Genomic DNA, 15,914 nt, shown 5'->3' with positions numbered 1-15,914 from the left:
AAGAGAGAGAGATCTGGGAAGGGCTTAACAAGCACCATTGTGCTCCCTCTCCCCCCCCTTTTTTTTTTTTTTTTTTTTTTCTTCTTCTTTTTCCCTTCCCTTTACTCAACACCAAAATGGCATTTCTGTCCACCGCTGGGAGGGATAGTGTTTAGTGTGTCTGTGTGTGATTTCACCTGGATGCTCACCGACACTGTCAGACAGGTTCTGCAAGTGGAATCCTGGGAAGGCAATCCCTTAAATGGAAATAAGCAAGAGGTATGCTTTTTATGGAGAGATTTAGAAAAACAAACAACCAAACAAAACAACAACAAAAAAGCTCCTTGCATCTGCTAGCAATGCTAAGTAATCTCCGGGTGGGACAATAGGCAGCACAACTCGGAGTGTGCGAGAGGAGGCATTTATCTCACGTCAGCCACCTCTAAAAATTCGCCCCGCCTAATGCACTGAGTTAATTGCTTTTTCAAGCATCACTGAAGACTAAAAAACTTAATATTTTATGATTCTGAGTATTATGTAGTCAGAAACTGTATTAATATTAAAACTGTGCAATATGAAAACACTGTTTCCAGACCCTTGAAGGGCAGTATTTCAGAGACAAGTTCTGTCGATGTTGTCTTGTTTGTGTAGGGATGTAGTTACCTTAGTGTCTGACATTTTATAATTTCATGGAACGTATTTTCATGAAACACAGAAGGGTAACGTCAAATAAATGCCATAAACAAAGTCTATTTTCTTTTACTAGGATTTTTAGCCTTTGATATGTAACGTACGATACGCATTGTATTACGATTTGAATTTTTCAAACTACAGTAGAAGTAGAGGTCAGCTAAAATTGTACCACAGATCATGGGTAAATGGGTGGAATTAAGGTAATAATTTGCTTTTCGAAGTTACTTTTTTTTAAAAAAACACCAAACGTTCAAGTTTATAACAACTTTTTAAAATACCGATTATCATTCCAGGGAAATGTTATTTATATATATTTTTAATAATATTTTGTTGATGCTGTCTTATTTCTTTTTAGTTTCTGCAACATCTACAAACACAAATTTCCAACGGGGTTGTGAGAATCTATTCAAAATACTTTTTTCTTTTGTGGGACACTGTGTACTTACGAATAACATAATAAAACCTTGTTCTAGTCTTGTTAACAAGACAAACTTACAGTTTCTGTGGAAATTTATTTACCTTTCCGTAAAGAAGGGATAATTTTCTAATTGTAGATTCCCACATATTAATGAAAGTACAGAAATACACTCCCTACTGCTGCCTCCCATCACCCCTGGTTGGACTTCTTACGGGAAAGATTATTATTAAAAACCATTCTGCACGAGCTGGCACAAAAACTTAATTAGTAACTGGTGTAACTACAAGTAAGCTGTTTCTTCAGTAACACAACTTGTGTGATGCAGAACGCTCTGCGGGACCGATTCACTTTCCTACTGTGTGCAGGGGAGTAAGGGGGGATGTCGCTGAATCATTCACATTTTAAAAGCATCAGTGGATGAAACGGAAAAGTATAAGTAAAATAATAACAATAATAAAAAATAGCAATAAAAAAAAGAAAAAATAACAGTGAATAAGTGTATTTTAGGAATATGTATTTAGAAATAAGTAAGTATTTAAAAAAAAATCTAAGATGTTTCAGTTGTGCCTGTAGGTAAAATTTGATTGTTGTGAAATACTAAGGAAATGTTACCAAACAGGGAGCCATACCAAGTTACGTCTTGCATAGAGCAGAGCCTCCCTCATGGAGGAGAAGGAGGGAACACCCAAGAACAGGAGGTCCCCTCCCTTTCACAGGAGGGACCATTGACCCCAATGGAATTCCACCCCGCAGGCACAAGGAGAAATTGTGACTCCAAGACATTATGATGTGCAGACACTGTGAGTTGAGGCACAGACAGCGCGTTGGTAAGTGAAAACTATGTTACACCAGGACAAGTATCGAGGGAAGTGTGAATGTACGATTCGTCTCTCAGGTTGTGTTTAGGGGATGCGGATAGCTCCGTATGAAAGGTAAATGCGCTGTAATGTGCTTCCCATTGTGGTCAAGCTTTTTCTACATCTTTTTAAAAATAACTTCTTTTTTTACTTTTTGGTATTTATTTCTCATTGCTAGTCCATTTTTTCATATATGCTTTGTCTTATAAGTGTAAAATTGCATCTTTCTCATCCCCCAGTAAAATACAGACATTATGTAAATATATATATAAGAACAATCAACCTCAAAAGAAAATGGTTTTACAAACTTTAAAAAAATATATTATTTTCAGTGTTTGCTTTGCTATCATTAACCTGCTGCCATAGTTGATGTGCATCTTGGATGACGCTCACAAGTACGTTGGCTTCCACAGTGTTTCCTCGTTGCTTTAGCATTGGATAAAAGGTGGGTATTTTTTGTTAAGGGCAGAAAACTAAGGGCAAGATTATATGAATATATGTCTGAATTTACTGTTTTACTGAAACTACATGATCTTCTCATAAACTTAACAGGTAGATTGGATTGTTTTCAAGTTCCGTCTTGACAGAGTTTTTAGCTGGTGGATTGAACTGTGAGTGGATGATGGTGTGTATCTAGAGGAGGAGTCACCCCTGCTAGCACAGGCGCTGGGGGCGAGTGGGGGGAATTAATTGCCTGCTGGAATTTGCCATCTTCCCGCCCAGGCAGCAACAGGAGTTGAGATTGCCAGACCTTACGTGGTGCAATGGGTGGCAGATAGGTGAAATGAATCCCGCAGCTGCTTGTGTGGGAGCAAGCAGTGAGTCACTACACACGTCCCTTTTTGAAAGCAGCAGTGTTGTAAGTGTGCTGAGCTAAGGGTACAAATGAAGCAAGGCTTGCATGGGAAGGACTATCATTTTTAGATCAAACTGATAGAAAAGAAGCAGCTAGGCTCTCCATACGTCTTTGTTCTGATCTCCTCCCTATGAGATAAAGGGTTTCTGCTTCCTTTTTTTCCCCAGTTGTCTTTGATTGAATATATTTGATATTCTAACTCTCAACTGTATTTATTAGAAATACACTGCTGAAATTCAAAGAGTGTCTAGCATAAGAATAGACAGAGACCCCTTAATTTCTGTGAGAATAGGATCTCTCTAATCTTTGTTTCCTTGCCAAATTCTTCAGGTCACGCCTGATACTCCTCACTGTTGGCTAAAGTTAAGGTGAGCCGTAGTGAAAAGCCGTAGTGGCTTCTAAGCTGGACTGCCTTTCCTTTTGTGCTTATTCCTTGCATGTGTGTAAATTTTGGATATGTAAGGATTAGCTTTCCCGTTCTTTGGTGGATCTAGCTAAACTATTCATTCACCGTCTTGTAACAGTTTTATTGAAGGGTATTTTGATTTGACAATTTAGTAATTACTGTAGCTTTCAGCTCAATTGAATCTATGATTCATGGGAGTAGTTTGGGCATCCTGCAGGAGTTCTCAGTACTGCATGGTTTTTCTGCAGAGGGCTGGCTTGTTCACTCCTGCCTGTGGATGGAGTTGCATAATCCACCTCGTTCAACTCACAACGATGCTGCCCAAAACAGCGAGGGAGGAAAGATGAGATTCCTGTTTGTGTTGTTGTTGCTCTTCTGTTGTGTCATATCTGTTCTGATGCCTCCAGATCTTCCTTTGGCTACGCCAGATCTTGCTATGGCCTCTCTCACTACCACCTTCACCAGTATTAATACTTCCACCGTGCTGGTCAGCTGTCCTCCCACTGATGGTGGCTTTTTTTAATCCACTGCAGTAATTTTCTTATTGTTCTTGTACACTAAAACCAGGTTAAGAGGTTACATGAGCTTTTCTCAACTCCATCATTTAGACAAAAATCTTCAGTGGTCTTGTTCTGAAGCCAGGAGGGTGATTTTGCTTCTACACAAATGAAGCTTGTCCTTCTGGAGGAGTCCCATCCCTGTGACTGCTTCCAAGTGGTCAAGTTTCCTCATGGCTTTGTAGAATCCCTGGGGAGCTTTTCATTATTGTTGTTATTTCATCCTCCTTTAGGATAAGAGAATGTCAGTGGAAATCATCTGATCTCCCATTTCTTGTATTCTGAGGGCTGTGGACTTGTGCAGTTCTACCTCCTGTCTGGCAGACTGATTGTGAAAGAAGATCAATGGATCTCCTTTGCAAATGAAAGTCTGTCCTGTGGTCTTTCTCTTAAAAGGTGCTGTTCCTTTTTCCTTATGTAGTATTGAGTGACAGTTTTGGCTCTATGAGAATGATTTCTCCATCACTTAGGCTGACCTTTTCTTTGTAATGGTCTGAATTTTTTCTGTTTGTTGTTTTTTTCCACATCCTGTATTTTGCTCTTTACACCTTTTACTATAGCCCTGCCTTCAGGATTAGTGTTTTCATCATCTCTTATTTTTCTAGGGCTGACAGATCATTGTGTTTTTGGAAGACCTTTGTTTGCTAATTTCTCCTTTTTGTTTCCCAATTGAGCAAAGTGATTTGCTCTAATTCCTTAACTGAACTTCTCTTGCCATGTAATCTGTGTCTTCACCTGTCTTGTCCCATGACAAACAGCGGCTAAAAATGTGCAATTAAAGTGACTAAAAATAGGCATTTTTCGTGTTTTGGATTCATAGGTGTTATAGTTCCTACAGGTATATCACTGTGGAAGGAAAAGTATACATAGTATTTATGTACAGTGTTAAATTATTGGTAAAAATATAGTATCTATGTTCAATTCAGAATTTTAGAAAATATGGTTTCCTTGAAACACGGAAAAATAGCTTGGGGTGGGGTTTTTTTTGCAGTCTCACATATTTTATATAGATTCCTGGTCCCCTTGGGAGGGCAGGGTGCTGAAGACAGAGAGGTACTGAGCTAGATGTATTGCTGCGAAACAAAACAAATTACATCTAAAACGTCCAGGGGAATAATTTACTGTAAAATTTCCTTCTGCATATCCACCACCTCCTTGGGCTCTCTAAGAGAGGAGGGTCATCCTACTCTCTCCCTTGACAGGTATGTGAATTGAAGGGTAAGAGAACCTGTGCAAGGAGGGGAACTCGGAGAAAAAAGAAATCTCCCTCCTGCTGTGCATATAGGAAAACAGGGATCAAGAAAAGTTTAAAGGAAAACAAAACATCGATTCAATGGAATACATGCAGAAAGAATACTCAGTTCTCTGTGAGACTTGTGCCCTCAGAAAGAACAAAGAGCAGTTAAAGAAAGGGTGCATCATCTTCAGTTTCAAATATTACACCTTTGAATCAGTGATGGATAATGCAAAAATATTTCCACCCTTTCAGAACAGTAAGATGCTGTTTGCAAGGGATATTAATGGGCACCATTCTTTATCCCCGAGTGATGGGAAACACCAGGATGTTACCATGTGTTTCTGATTACGCATTTTCAGTGTATTTTTCCCCTCCTAGAATAACTTTGACTTCTTAGCCCTGGCTTTGAAAATATGTGGTTTTATTTCAGATTCTTTCATGATAATGCTTTTCTTTGATATGCTTGCCTTTGTTCTGTATCTGGCTATCAGCAAGGCCTGTTGCCAAGACAGAAAAGTATTCTTTTGGCAGTCTCTCTGAACAGCTTCTGCAACTTTATATTCATTCTTTGACACTGCAGTTCCATTTAAAAAGGCTGCCTAGGTAATGTGGATGTATAGATTTTCAGGTGTCATGGAGAACATCTTTCTGAAAATTTATTCTAATTCATGTGGGTCTGGAAAGGATTTTCTGTTTGTTTCCTTTATGACACAGGATGTTCAAACTATCTTATCCTTGGTATTGTTGTTTAGGATCAAATAGCCCATACCAAATAAAACCAGAATGTATTTTTGGTAACTGAGGAACAGCAGGTTCTGGAGGGTTTAAAATAGGTGACATATGATACCAAGAATAGCCCGGTGCAGCTTAGCCGACCTGAGAAACTATTCAAAGAGCAAACCAAAATGGAGAGCAGTTCTATATTCCATGCTTTCAATAATATTTATTTTGCCATTTTTGCTTTGTTTTGCTTCAAGCTCCTAATTAAGATTTCCTTGGCTCTGCTGACCCATTTCTATATTGTTAAAGGCAACAGGAAAGAGGCTGCCAGGATAGCCGAAGAGATCTATGGAATAGTCCCAGGTAAAGTAAAAATATGGACACTCTAACATTTAAATATGTATTTGCTACATTTTTATAACTTGACAATCTAAATCACTGAGTTGACATGAAATGAGGAAGCTGTTTCTAAATGCATGGATGAATGTTTTAACCTGAAGTGCCTTCCATTTCTGGGGTCTTTGCAACGTCAGTATGTGTTGGCATGATTTAGGTGTGCAAAATATGAGACTCCAACAATTACCCAGCTAGAACGAGGACAACATTTACTCAAGACACTCTGGTAAATAAAAAGATTGCTCTCAGAAGCAAGGCGTTCTTTAGCAGGGGTTACAGATGGTTTTACTAAATAGCTAGCTTTATTGAGAGAGAATGTTTAGGGAAAAGTTTTAGCAAGTTGATTTTCTGAAAGGAGATATTAGGAGGATATAACTAATGACTTTATGAACCCAATCCAAGAACCCCTGATTTGTTAAATCAGATGATAAAAATGAACACAGCTAAAATTATTCAGAAAAATATACAGGACAGGAATCTATTGTATGTAGTAGTCTATGTAGTAGGTAATTTTTTCTTTTCCCAAAAATTATTTCAGTCCCTCATATCACTGCCATAATAATGAGCAGACATGCGTTGGCATGCCCAGTAGTTCTAATTCCACTAATTAAAATGCCACAGTATTTTAAATATACTACTAATGAGGACATATCTTCCTTCCTGAAGATTCTTATCAGCGTTGCGACATCACAGATTTTTATGTGATTCATTTTTTGGGGCACTTGCTTCATGATGAATAGTGCTGCCATGAACAGGCACATGAACGTGAGCAGAACATGGGTGGTGTGAGACGGCCACCCAAAGCAGAGGGATTGAGACCTGGCCAAGAGAAATACTGCAGTGAAGCATTTCTTACAAAGCATTTATATACAGGCACGTCCTTCTCTGAGTTATTCACCTATCTGTTATTCTCCAGAATATAATTCCAATCATTTATTACTGTCTTTTTTTTTTTTTCCAAGTGCCTTCATGCAATTGTAAAACGTGGCAAACAGCAGCTTTGCTTTCACGCAGGTTCTTATCAAAGTGCCTTCAAGTTTAGAAGATTGCGACATATTTTTATCTGCAAGTTGCCATTTACAAAAAGCCATTAAGGATAATCTTTCAAAACATAAGATCATGTGATGCTGTTGCTGGGCGCTATATTGGATTGCAGGCGGAGCTTCACGGCCTTTTCTCTTTGCAGTGAAGTAGCGCAGCAGCAGGGCTGCTTAATTTATCTGTAGAAACTTAAAAAGACACAGTGTTTTCAGACATGTCACTCACAACCTTGAAGGGAAGATGTGCCCCATATGGGAGCTATATTTGCCACACGTTTCAGGGAGGTAGGTTGCTGTGGCTAGCATGGAAGTATGCAGCAGCATGTGAGGCTGCATGCATTTTCATGGTGAGGCACCATTGCATACATTCACGTATGAAAATGCATACATTTCATGGTGAGGCATGTGTGTGCCTACATGTGATGGTTGTGCTGTAAATGCATGTGATGTGCACCTGCACGTGCTACATTACATGCATAAAAGTTTAAATAAGGCACCCCAGCTCTGTTGTCTGAGTGACTTCTGAATCTTCCTGCTGTATAAGGGTCCTGTTGTTGTCACTTGCAGTGTGCTCTAACTTTCTGAACTGAGCTTGCCTATTTCAGTAACCAGCACGACAAGAGATGAGGGTATTTTTGGACCTTTTCAGGAAAATGTTTCTTGGCCCCTACCTGATTCTTCTTTCCATCATTTGGCCTGATGCGTCCTACTGCATCCTTACGAGCCTGGTCACATACTGTGCTGGCTGATCTTTTCTTGCCATCTTTTTGCCTTAGGTGCCCCAGGAACAGCTCCTTCAATAAATGGAAGCAAGAGTAATAACTATAGTTAAAACCATAAGCCCATGAGTTGAGGTGCATCCTGGTTCTCAGGTAAAAAAAGGAGATTCCCTTGGCCAAGGCTGAAACCTCTGCTGCATCCTTAGCATGAAGTCCCCCGGGATGTGTCTGTGACTCTCATTGATTTCTCTGCCTCAGGTAACACCTGAAATGGAGATGAATCACACTTTCCATTCTCTCTGGTGTGTGGTGTAGATGAAAAAATTAAACAGGACAAGGTTTTCAAATACAGTGCTCATGGGGCCCCTGCACAACAGAGCATGCATGCAAATACTGGCACTGCTTCTCTCACGCGGCTCCGTAAATGCAGCTGGTCTTTGGAGAAATACTTAACTACACACCGTGTTGCGGTATGGCGATAAATTTTAATTTAGGACAAGTAAATTTACTCTCCACTTGAGTTGTAGGGATTTAACCTGAGCTGACTGACTATGCCTGTAGGTAGTAGCTAGGCTACAGATTGTTTTTTTTTTCCTTGGCACAAGAATAGATTAAAATAAGAAGGGCAAGCTGGTCTACATGAAGGAGTCTTCACAGTTCAACAAAAGGATTAAAGAAGAAAAATAGACCCTCAGGCAGAATTTGTTTTTCCATGTCTCTCCTGAAACCTTCCAGTGAGGAGGAGGATGAAACCTGTTACCTGCTAGTCTGAGCTGGAGGATATTATTTATGAAATTGTCAGTTCAGGAAATAAAACTGCCAAGGACATGCCAGAACCCATTTGATGGATAAGTCATTCCAGCATCTCTCGATGAGTCTCTTAATGAAGTGCAAGAGAAGCTGGAATACAATTTGTGTCAAAAGCTCCCTAAGAAAGATGAACCATATTCAACATGCTGTTCAATAGGTGAATTGCAGGGGTCTGAAGTCCCCAGGTGAGTCCCAGAAGCAATAAACCCGTGGTCTTTGCTGAAGCATATCCTTAGCTGTTTTAATAAGTTCTGCCAACAAGCTTTTGTTTAGGTCCCTTAGTGAGCGGCCAGCTTTCTCAGGAGTGCTGACCTCTTAGCTGCTCTGCTGAAACCAATTTATCAAATGGTTTTACTGCTGACCCCACATTGATTTCAGTCTTGATCTGCATTTACACGGATCTGATTTTTCTCCGTTCTCCCAGGACCTGCTTTTGTTGCTTACCTGAATTAACTTTTATGCATTCGCTGTTTCAGGCAGCTGGGCAGACCGATCCCCTCTTCATGATGCTGCCTTCCAAGGACGCCTCCTCTCTTTGAAAACCTTGATTGCACAGGTAAAAGCCCACAGGTAAAGAAAAGGTTGGGAAGCAGCATGGTTTCTGTTGAATTGCATCTGTGAGTCAGTGAGCTGGTAAGAGACTGCAGCAAGACATAAGAAATACAGTTGTATAAATAATATATTCGCATGCATGCCTTCGGGCATGTATTAGCCTGCTTAGTTAGAATGCTGGGGACAAGCCCAGGGCAAAGACTGTTAGAGCTTGTAGCTTGCTGCATAATAAATAATGATCCTTGGGCTCTTTTGCAATGGTAAACCATGCAAACTGGGCTTGAAAGATACATCAGCTATTTAAAAAAAAATCAGTAGAAAGCTGTAAAAGCACATCTTGCTTTATAAAACAGCAAGCATACCCTTCCTAAAGAGAGCTGTCAGCCTGAAACCCTTAGCTCCAAGCGAAACCAAGAATACAGGCAAAAGAAAGAGAGGAATTAAAAATACACTAGAAAGGACAAGAAGCTGGATATGAAAGCAGGCAGCTGCAAAGGGACAGGTTATATAGTTCATGCTTTGCCAACCATCTTCCTTATCACCTTTGCTTAAGCTCACTGCCCTCACCTGGCACAAATAAGCAACTGCCCTTCACCAATCGAGACAACTGCAGGGAAATTAATTTCCTGAGTGTAAACTCTGTCACTTGGCCATCAGACTTCTTATATTCATGGTATATAGTTTTTACCAGTGAGCCCACAGATTAGATGGACAACATCCTTAAGGAGTGAAGCTGCTGGTGTAAAAGCTCTTAAGACATGGCTGCAGCTAAAAGAGGTGGTTGTTTTCAGCCAGTTTTCTCCTTCCCATTTGCTGATCACTCTCTTTCCTTCACCTGCTGATATAAATTTATTTTTATGGAAAAGGATGTGATGGAGGTTAGGGATAATAAGGAAGAATACCACCTTATCAGTGAGGGGCAACTCAGGTTGTGTTTCTATACTGGATGCCCTGGTTATACACCGATGATGGCTACACGCTGGAGAAGGACCCAGTGTTGTGGTTATACATCATTTAGTTAATCCACCCTTTCTCCTTCTCCCGAAGACATTTAATTTTGGGCGTGAAAGATGAAGGTCCTTGCTGATGAAAAAAGATCAAGGCAGCAATGTCTGTAGGGAGTGAATTGGAGCTGATTGACCACAGCTTGATAAATGTAGGGACGAAGCTGTTCATGGAGCAGCATAATCATTGCTCATTGCTTCTAACATAGTTACACTATTAGCCTAAAATTAAACATGGAGTTACACTTCAGAGTATATGTGGGGCACACAGAAGTCTCTGCCATAGGACCACAGCTTTCAAGGAAGCCAGTGAGGTTTCTGCACCCCAGGGGATGCCTGGACATAAAGGGGATGATGGAGCGCTGGAGTTTTGAAAGAGGTGGGGAACTCACCAATGCCTGTTCCAGCACTGCAAGAAGGGTTTGATTTTTCAGCTGCACTGGGAAGAGATTAAAACCATCTGAAAACAAATTTTAACCTGAATGGTGCTTGGCAAACAGCTGTCGTAAGATCTATAACTCGATCTCCATTTTGTAAAGTAAGAGAATGCTGTTTTGCCTAAGATATCAATCCTTTTTCATTTGTGATGAATGAGTTTCTTTTGTTGAATATGTATATCGGAAAAATGATTGAAAATAGGTCTCCTTATCAGGACCCTCCTAGACACGTTTCTCTTGAGGGAGTATTCTGATCATTAAGTATGAAACATCTATGCCATTAGAAAATGGAATAATCTCAACGTTTTTTCAAGGTTTTACCTATTCCCCTGGCACTGTTGTAACATATGGGAAGTTTTTAGCAACAGGTTTTACATTAATATTGCTTTCACGTAACTGAAAAACGATTGTTTTTTCTGTGACAGAATATATATCGTAAGGTGCTTACAGTGGTTGCTTTTAACGCTCCCTGCATGGGGGCTGGTGACTTTTTACAGTGCTGTGCTGTCCGCAGAGAACTTACTTCTGCCCATGGCGTTTGCTGCCGCCCACCAAAAAGGGCACTGCTGCCATCGTGTGGGCTGCCGAGATTATAGCACATCGGGCAGAGACAACTGTGTCACAAAACACTCCGACACCGAGCGGGGAGTGGAGCCGCTTCCAGGCCTGTTCTCACACGTGGTGGTGAAGTCTTCATTCCCAGGAGGTGTAGCTGCAGCCTGGGGAAAAGGCATACGACAGCTGCTTTCCCCTTTGTGAATATGGCTGGTTCCTGTTGGCACAGGAAGAGCTGTGAGAACTGTCATTTAGGCTAACACCTGTAAGGAGGCATTTGGAAATCACGTTTCTTTCTTTCCAGTGTAAAATGTTTCCTGGGTGGCCAAATAAGAGGAACAGATTCACGGGTGGGATCTGTCTCACCTATTTTATGGGTCTAGCGGGTACTTACCACCTCTGAGTGAAACCCACTGGGCACTCCAAATACTCAGTGGAAGTAATTTTATGTTTCATCTGACCTGCTAAAACAAGTGCTTTAGCATGGGATGGTTCATACCCTGGGGGTGCTTGTTTCTCCCCACTAAAGGAGCCAAGGGCTCCAGCCAACCTGCTGGTACCTCTGCCAGAGGCGTCCCTGTTCGGGGAGGTGAATCCCACCAGCTGTACCTCACAATGCCAGACTTAATGGGGAAGGTAACACCACCGTTATAAGCTAAATAAAGGCAATATGTCTTTCCTCTGATTGACCATGCATTGTAAAGAATCAGAAATAGGAGTCACCACTTGCCCTTGCTTCCTCTTTAACTCTATTACCAGCTGCTGTCTTTCGGATTGAGTATCCACCCCGTGACCTTCCCTGGGCATGCAGACAGCTGTGCAGCTCTTCCCTGCCAGAGTCCAATCCCCATTTGCACCCGTGCCAGCCCTGGGAGAGCCAGATCATAGAATCACAGAATGGTTTGGGTTGGAAGGGACCTTAAAGACCATCTAGTTCCAACCCCCCTGCCATGGACAGGGACACCTTCCACTAGACCAGGTTGCTCAAAGCCACATCCAGCCTGGCCTTGAAGACATCCAGGGATGGGGCATCCACAGCATCTCTGGGCACTCTGTTCCAGTGCCTCACCACCCTCTCTGTGAAGAGCTTCTTCCTGATATCTAATCTAAACCTCCCCACTTTCAATTTAAACCCGTTACCCCTTGTCCTGTCACTACAGGCCCTTGTAAAAAGTCCCCCCCCAGCTTCCTTGTAGCCCCTTCAGGTACTGGAAGGCTGCAATAAGGTTTCCCCAGAGCCTTCTCTTCTCCAGGCTGAACAAGCCCAATTCTTGCAGCCTTTCATCATAGGAGAGGTGCTCCAGCCCTCTGATCAGATGGTTTGTGCAGGGCTTTCCCCTCACATCCCTGCATTGCAGGGTTTCGACGTGAACCTGGTGACGACGGACCGTGTGTCAGCTCTCCATGAGGCATGCCTGGGTGGCCACGTTGCCTGCGCGAAGGTGCTGCTGGAGAACGGCGCTCAGGTGAGTCCCAAGGACGTTGGATGCTCCCTGCATCAGCCGGGATGTAGGACAGGCTGCCTGCAGGGCAGGGCCAGGCTGCAGATGGACAGGACCATCTCAGGCAGAAATGGGGAAAAATACAACAGTGCTTTGTTTCTGTGGGTGATGGATTTATACGAAATTTCAATCCCTGAGCAAGATGAAAGGAAAACCCCTTTCTGCACAGTTTTACTTGATTTTGGTATATTAATGGCACTGCCTTCTTATAACTCAGAGAATCATCTCTGAACTGCCTGTTGCTTTCCTAAGAAATCAGCCTATTCCGGATAATATGTAGCTGTCATGTTTTTTATTTTTTGATTTTCCCTCACTCTTTGTTCGTAAACAAAGTCAACAGTCAGTTGTGTAACTTCTGAGCGAAAATGTGCCATTCTGCTGCTCTCCTTTATTACTCTCCTCTTTATTTCTTTTTTTTACCAAACCATTTGTTCCACAACAGCTATCTTACCATTCTTTCCTCTTTTACCAGTTTAATCAATGCTCAGTGGAGAGGGAAACCCAGGAAGTAATTTTTCTTCTTCATCTATCTCCTTGCTTACCCTTGATTATCAGCTTGCCTGAACTGCTGGTCCTGATGTGAAATGATGCTGATAGACCCCCAGTGCCTCCAGCAGCTCCAGCCACATCTGCCTGATGAGACCTGGGAGGAGGTTGGGGGCAGTGCTGGGCTGCAGGACTGCAACATGTAACCTGTCTGAAATACAGATACCCCCTAAGCATATCTGTGGGGTGTTTTTTGTTGGTTTTTTTTTTTTTTTTGTTTGAGGATTTTTGTGTGTGCGTTTGGTTTTTTGGTTGGTTGGTTTGCTTTTGGTTTGTTTCCTTTTTTGTTGGTTGGTTGGGGTTTGTTTGGTTTGTGTTTTGGTTGGGTTTGTTTTTTTTTTTTTCACCCCCATGATAATTTAGAAGCTATGTAGGATCAGGTATAATTTAGCTCAGCAGTTACCAGAAGGGGAGGAAGATTGAGAAGAGGACAGGATGTATAGTGACAATGCTGTTGAAACAGAGTGTTGGTTGAACCCCTGCAATTTCAGGAAGAGCAAGCTACGTTTTGGGCCCCAAAAGCTGAGCAGACTGTTGTCCCCCATGCTGTGGTACCTGATATCTCCCCATAACATGCTAGCTTGCCCACCCTGCCATGATTATTTTCCAGCCAGCTCTGTTCCCCACAGTGGTTATCCATGAAGAGGAGCAGGGGCTGCCTCCTCCAGTGTACCTGCCTCATCTATAAGTGCAGCTTCACGTGGAGAAGCCCAGCCTCACGCTGGCTGCTGCATGGTTGGAGCTTGCCGAAGATGGCAAGGACTGAAACACTGGAAATGGCAATGACTGGTTTGTAATTGTGAGAAAAACACCTTGTAAGAAAAAGATTAACTCATATGACATCAAAACCAAGTCATAAGTTGAAATGCACAAGGACGAATGATATCTAGGAAGGTATCAACTGCAGACAATCCACTGATGAATTACCCAGAATAAATTAATAGGTTCTTAAACATCACTTCCTTTCTCTGTTTTAAAGGCAAACCAAAGCTTGCTAGATAAATTCTGCAAGCTAAAATGTTTCTGCCCTGGTGCTTCAGCCCCCTTGCAGTGCAGCTCCTTTGCTGGCACTGACAGCAAAGTCCAACTTCCACGGTAGCCCAGGACTTTTCCAGACCTTCCTCTCCCGTCTCTATCCTCTTCTCCCAGATTTGGAAAGCACACAAATTGCCACATACTTGCATAATCCATTGCTCTTCTCCAGTGTGCCGCAGATTTAAAGATTTGTTGTATAAATTGCCCCTGAGGGCTTGCTACGTAGTTAAACACAGGTCCTACAGGGCTGTGCACAGCACATGCCAGGGACTGGGCTGCCCCGTGGAGCATGACAGACGGTGCTGCTTGCCAGGTCTCTGTGTCCGGGCTGAGGAAGGAAATTCTTTGTCTCTTACACACACCTACAGACGAACACAAACTCTCTCAAAAACTCCTTTTCTGGTTGGGATTAAGGCAACGTTTCCTTGAAAATTTAAGTTCTGGAAGTGTGTTTTCAGGTGAAAGAATTAAACATGAAGTAAATGTTTTCATTAAAAAAAAAAAAGTTTTCATCTGAGTGTATTCTGGCTTTGGGGTGGTGCAAACTAGATGGTCATGAAGATACTAAAGTTCTCCAGATTAAAAAAAAAAAAAAAAATCACCACCCTAAAATCCTTAAAATCTGCATTTTCTGAACAACTCTAGGAGGAGCATTCATAGCAGGCAGTGTCACTGCCTTATGGCACTAGTTATCTGGGAAAGAAGGCAGACCTCAGAGGAGTGGTCTATGTTACATATGTTGTGCCATAACATATAAATCTGAAAATTGTCGACAAAATCAATCCTGAAATTAAGAAAGACAAGCGTTTTTTTTCTGGTGCATTTCTGGTGTGCAGGAGGCACATGGCAAGGGCCTTCCTCTTAAATCGGATTATCCTGAGCATGTCCTGCTGTTTCAGGTCAACGCAGTCACCATTGATGGGATCACCCCTCTGTTTAACGCCTGCTGCAGTGGCAGCGTGGCCTGCGTCAACATGCTGCTCGAATTTGGAGCCAAGGCACAGCTCAGGAACCACCTTGCTTCTCCCATTCATGAAGCGGTCAAGAGAGGTAATGTTCAGGCTGTGCTTGAAGCTAAATGAGGAATACATCTTTTATTGACCTTAAAATATTTTCAAAAAACCCTGTCTGTGCTGGCATGGATAAATAGGCTGGGCTTTTTCACAGCTCTTGTGCCCCATTGGTTGTACTTGGGTGTATTCTGCTCTGCAGCACTTCAGTGATGGCTCTTCTTTACCCCACAGGTCACAGGGAGTGCATGGAGGTTCTTCTGGCCCATGAGGTTGACATTGACCAAGAAGACCTGCAGCACGGGACCCCGCTCTATGTGGCTTGCACGTACCAGAGGACAGACTGCGTCAAGAAGCTTTTGGAGCTAGGTAGATCTGGAAAAGGGACCAGGGGAGACCTGTAGTGGTGTGAGCCAGTGCTGATGGTCTCTCCAGGCTGCCTCCCCACTGTAAACATCGTGTTTTTTCCACGAGAGTTTGGGCAGCCCAAGTCTGTGAGACTAGTTTGAGGCTACTACAAATTTCAGCTGCATTCATGAAGAATTTATGATTTCCTTAGTAAAAAGGTGTCGTGGTTTAACTCCG

At 42.1% G+C, this 15,914-nt stretch overlaps 1 protein-coding gene across 1 annotated transcript; it reads left to right on the top strand.

Annotated features, from left to right (window-relative positions):
- Positions 1 to 5,908: 5,908 nt before the first annotated feature.
- LOC104509614 (ankyrin repeat and SOCS box protein 11-like) lies at positions 5,909 to 15,698 on the top strand (the record flags this gene model as incomplete). The annotated part of the gene is made up of 5 exons (XM_010151608.1): positions 5,909 to 6,086; positions 9,165 to 9,244; positions 12,595 to 12,702; positions 15,219 to 15,369; positions 15,564 to 15,698. Coding segments are annotated over exons 1-5 (652 nt in total), but the record flags the coding sequence as incomplete, so codon positions are not given.
- Between the last annotated feature and the right edge of the window lie 216 nt (positions 15,699 to 15,914).

The sequence above is a fragment of the Eurypyga helias genome, unplaced genomic scaffold, assembly GCF_000690775.1.
Source record: "Eurypyga helias isolate BGI_N326 unplaced genomic scaffold, ASM69077v1 scaffold41065, whole genome shotgun sequence".
Lineage (NCBI taxonomy): Eukaryota > Metazoa > Chordata > Aves > Eurypygiformes > Eurypygidae > Eurypyga > Eurypyga helias.
The sequence above is the reverse complement of the archived record's forward strand: the minus strand, read 5'-3'. Positions and strand labels throughout refer to the sequence as shown.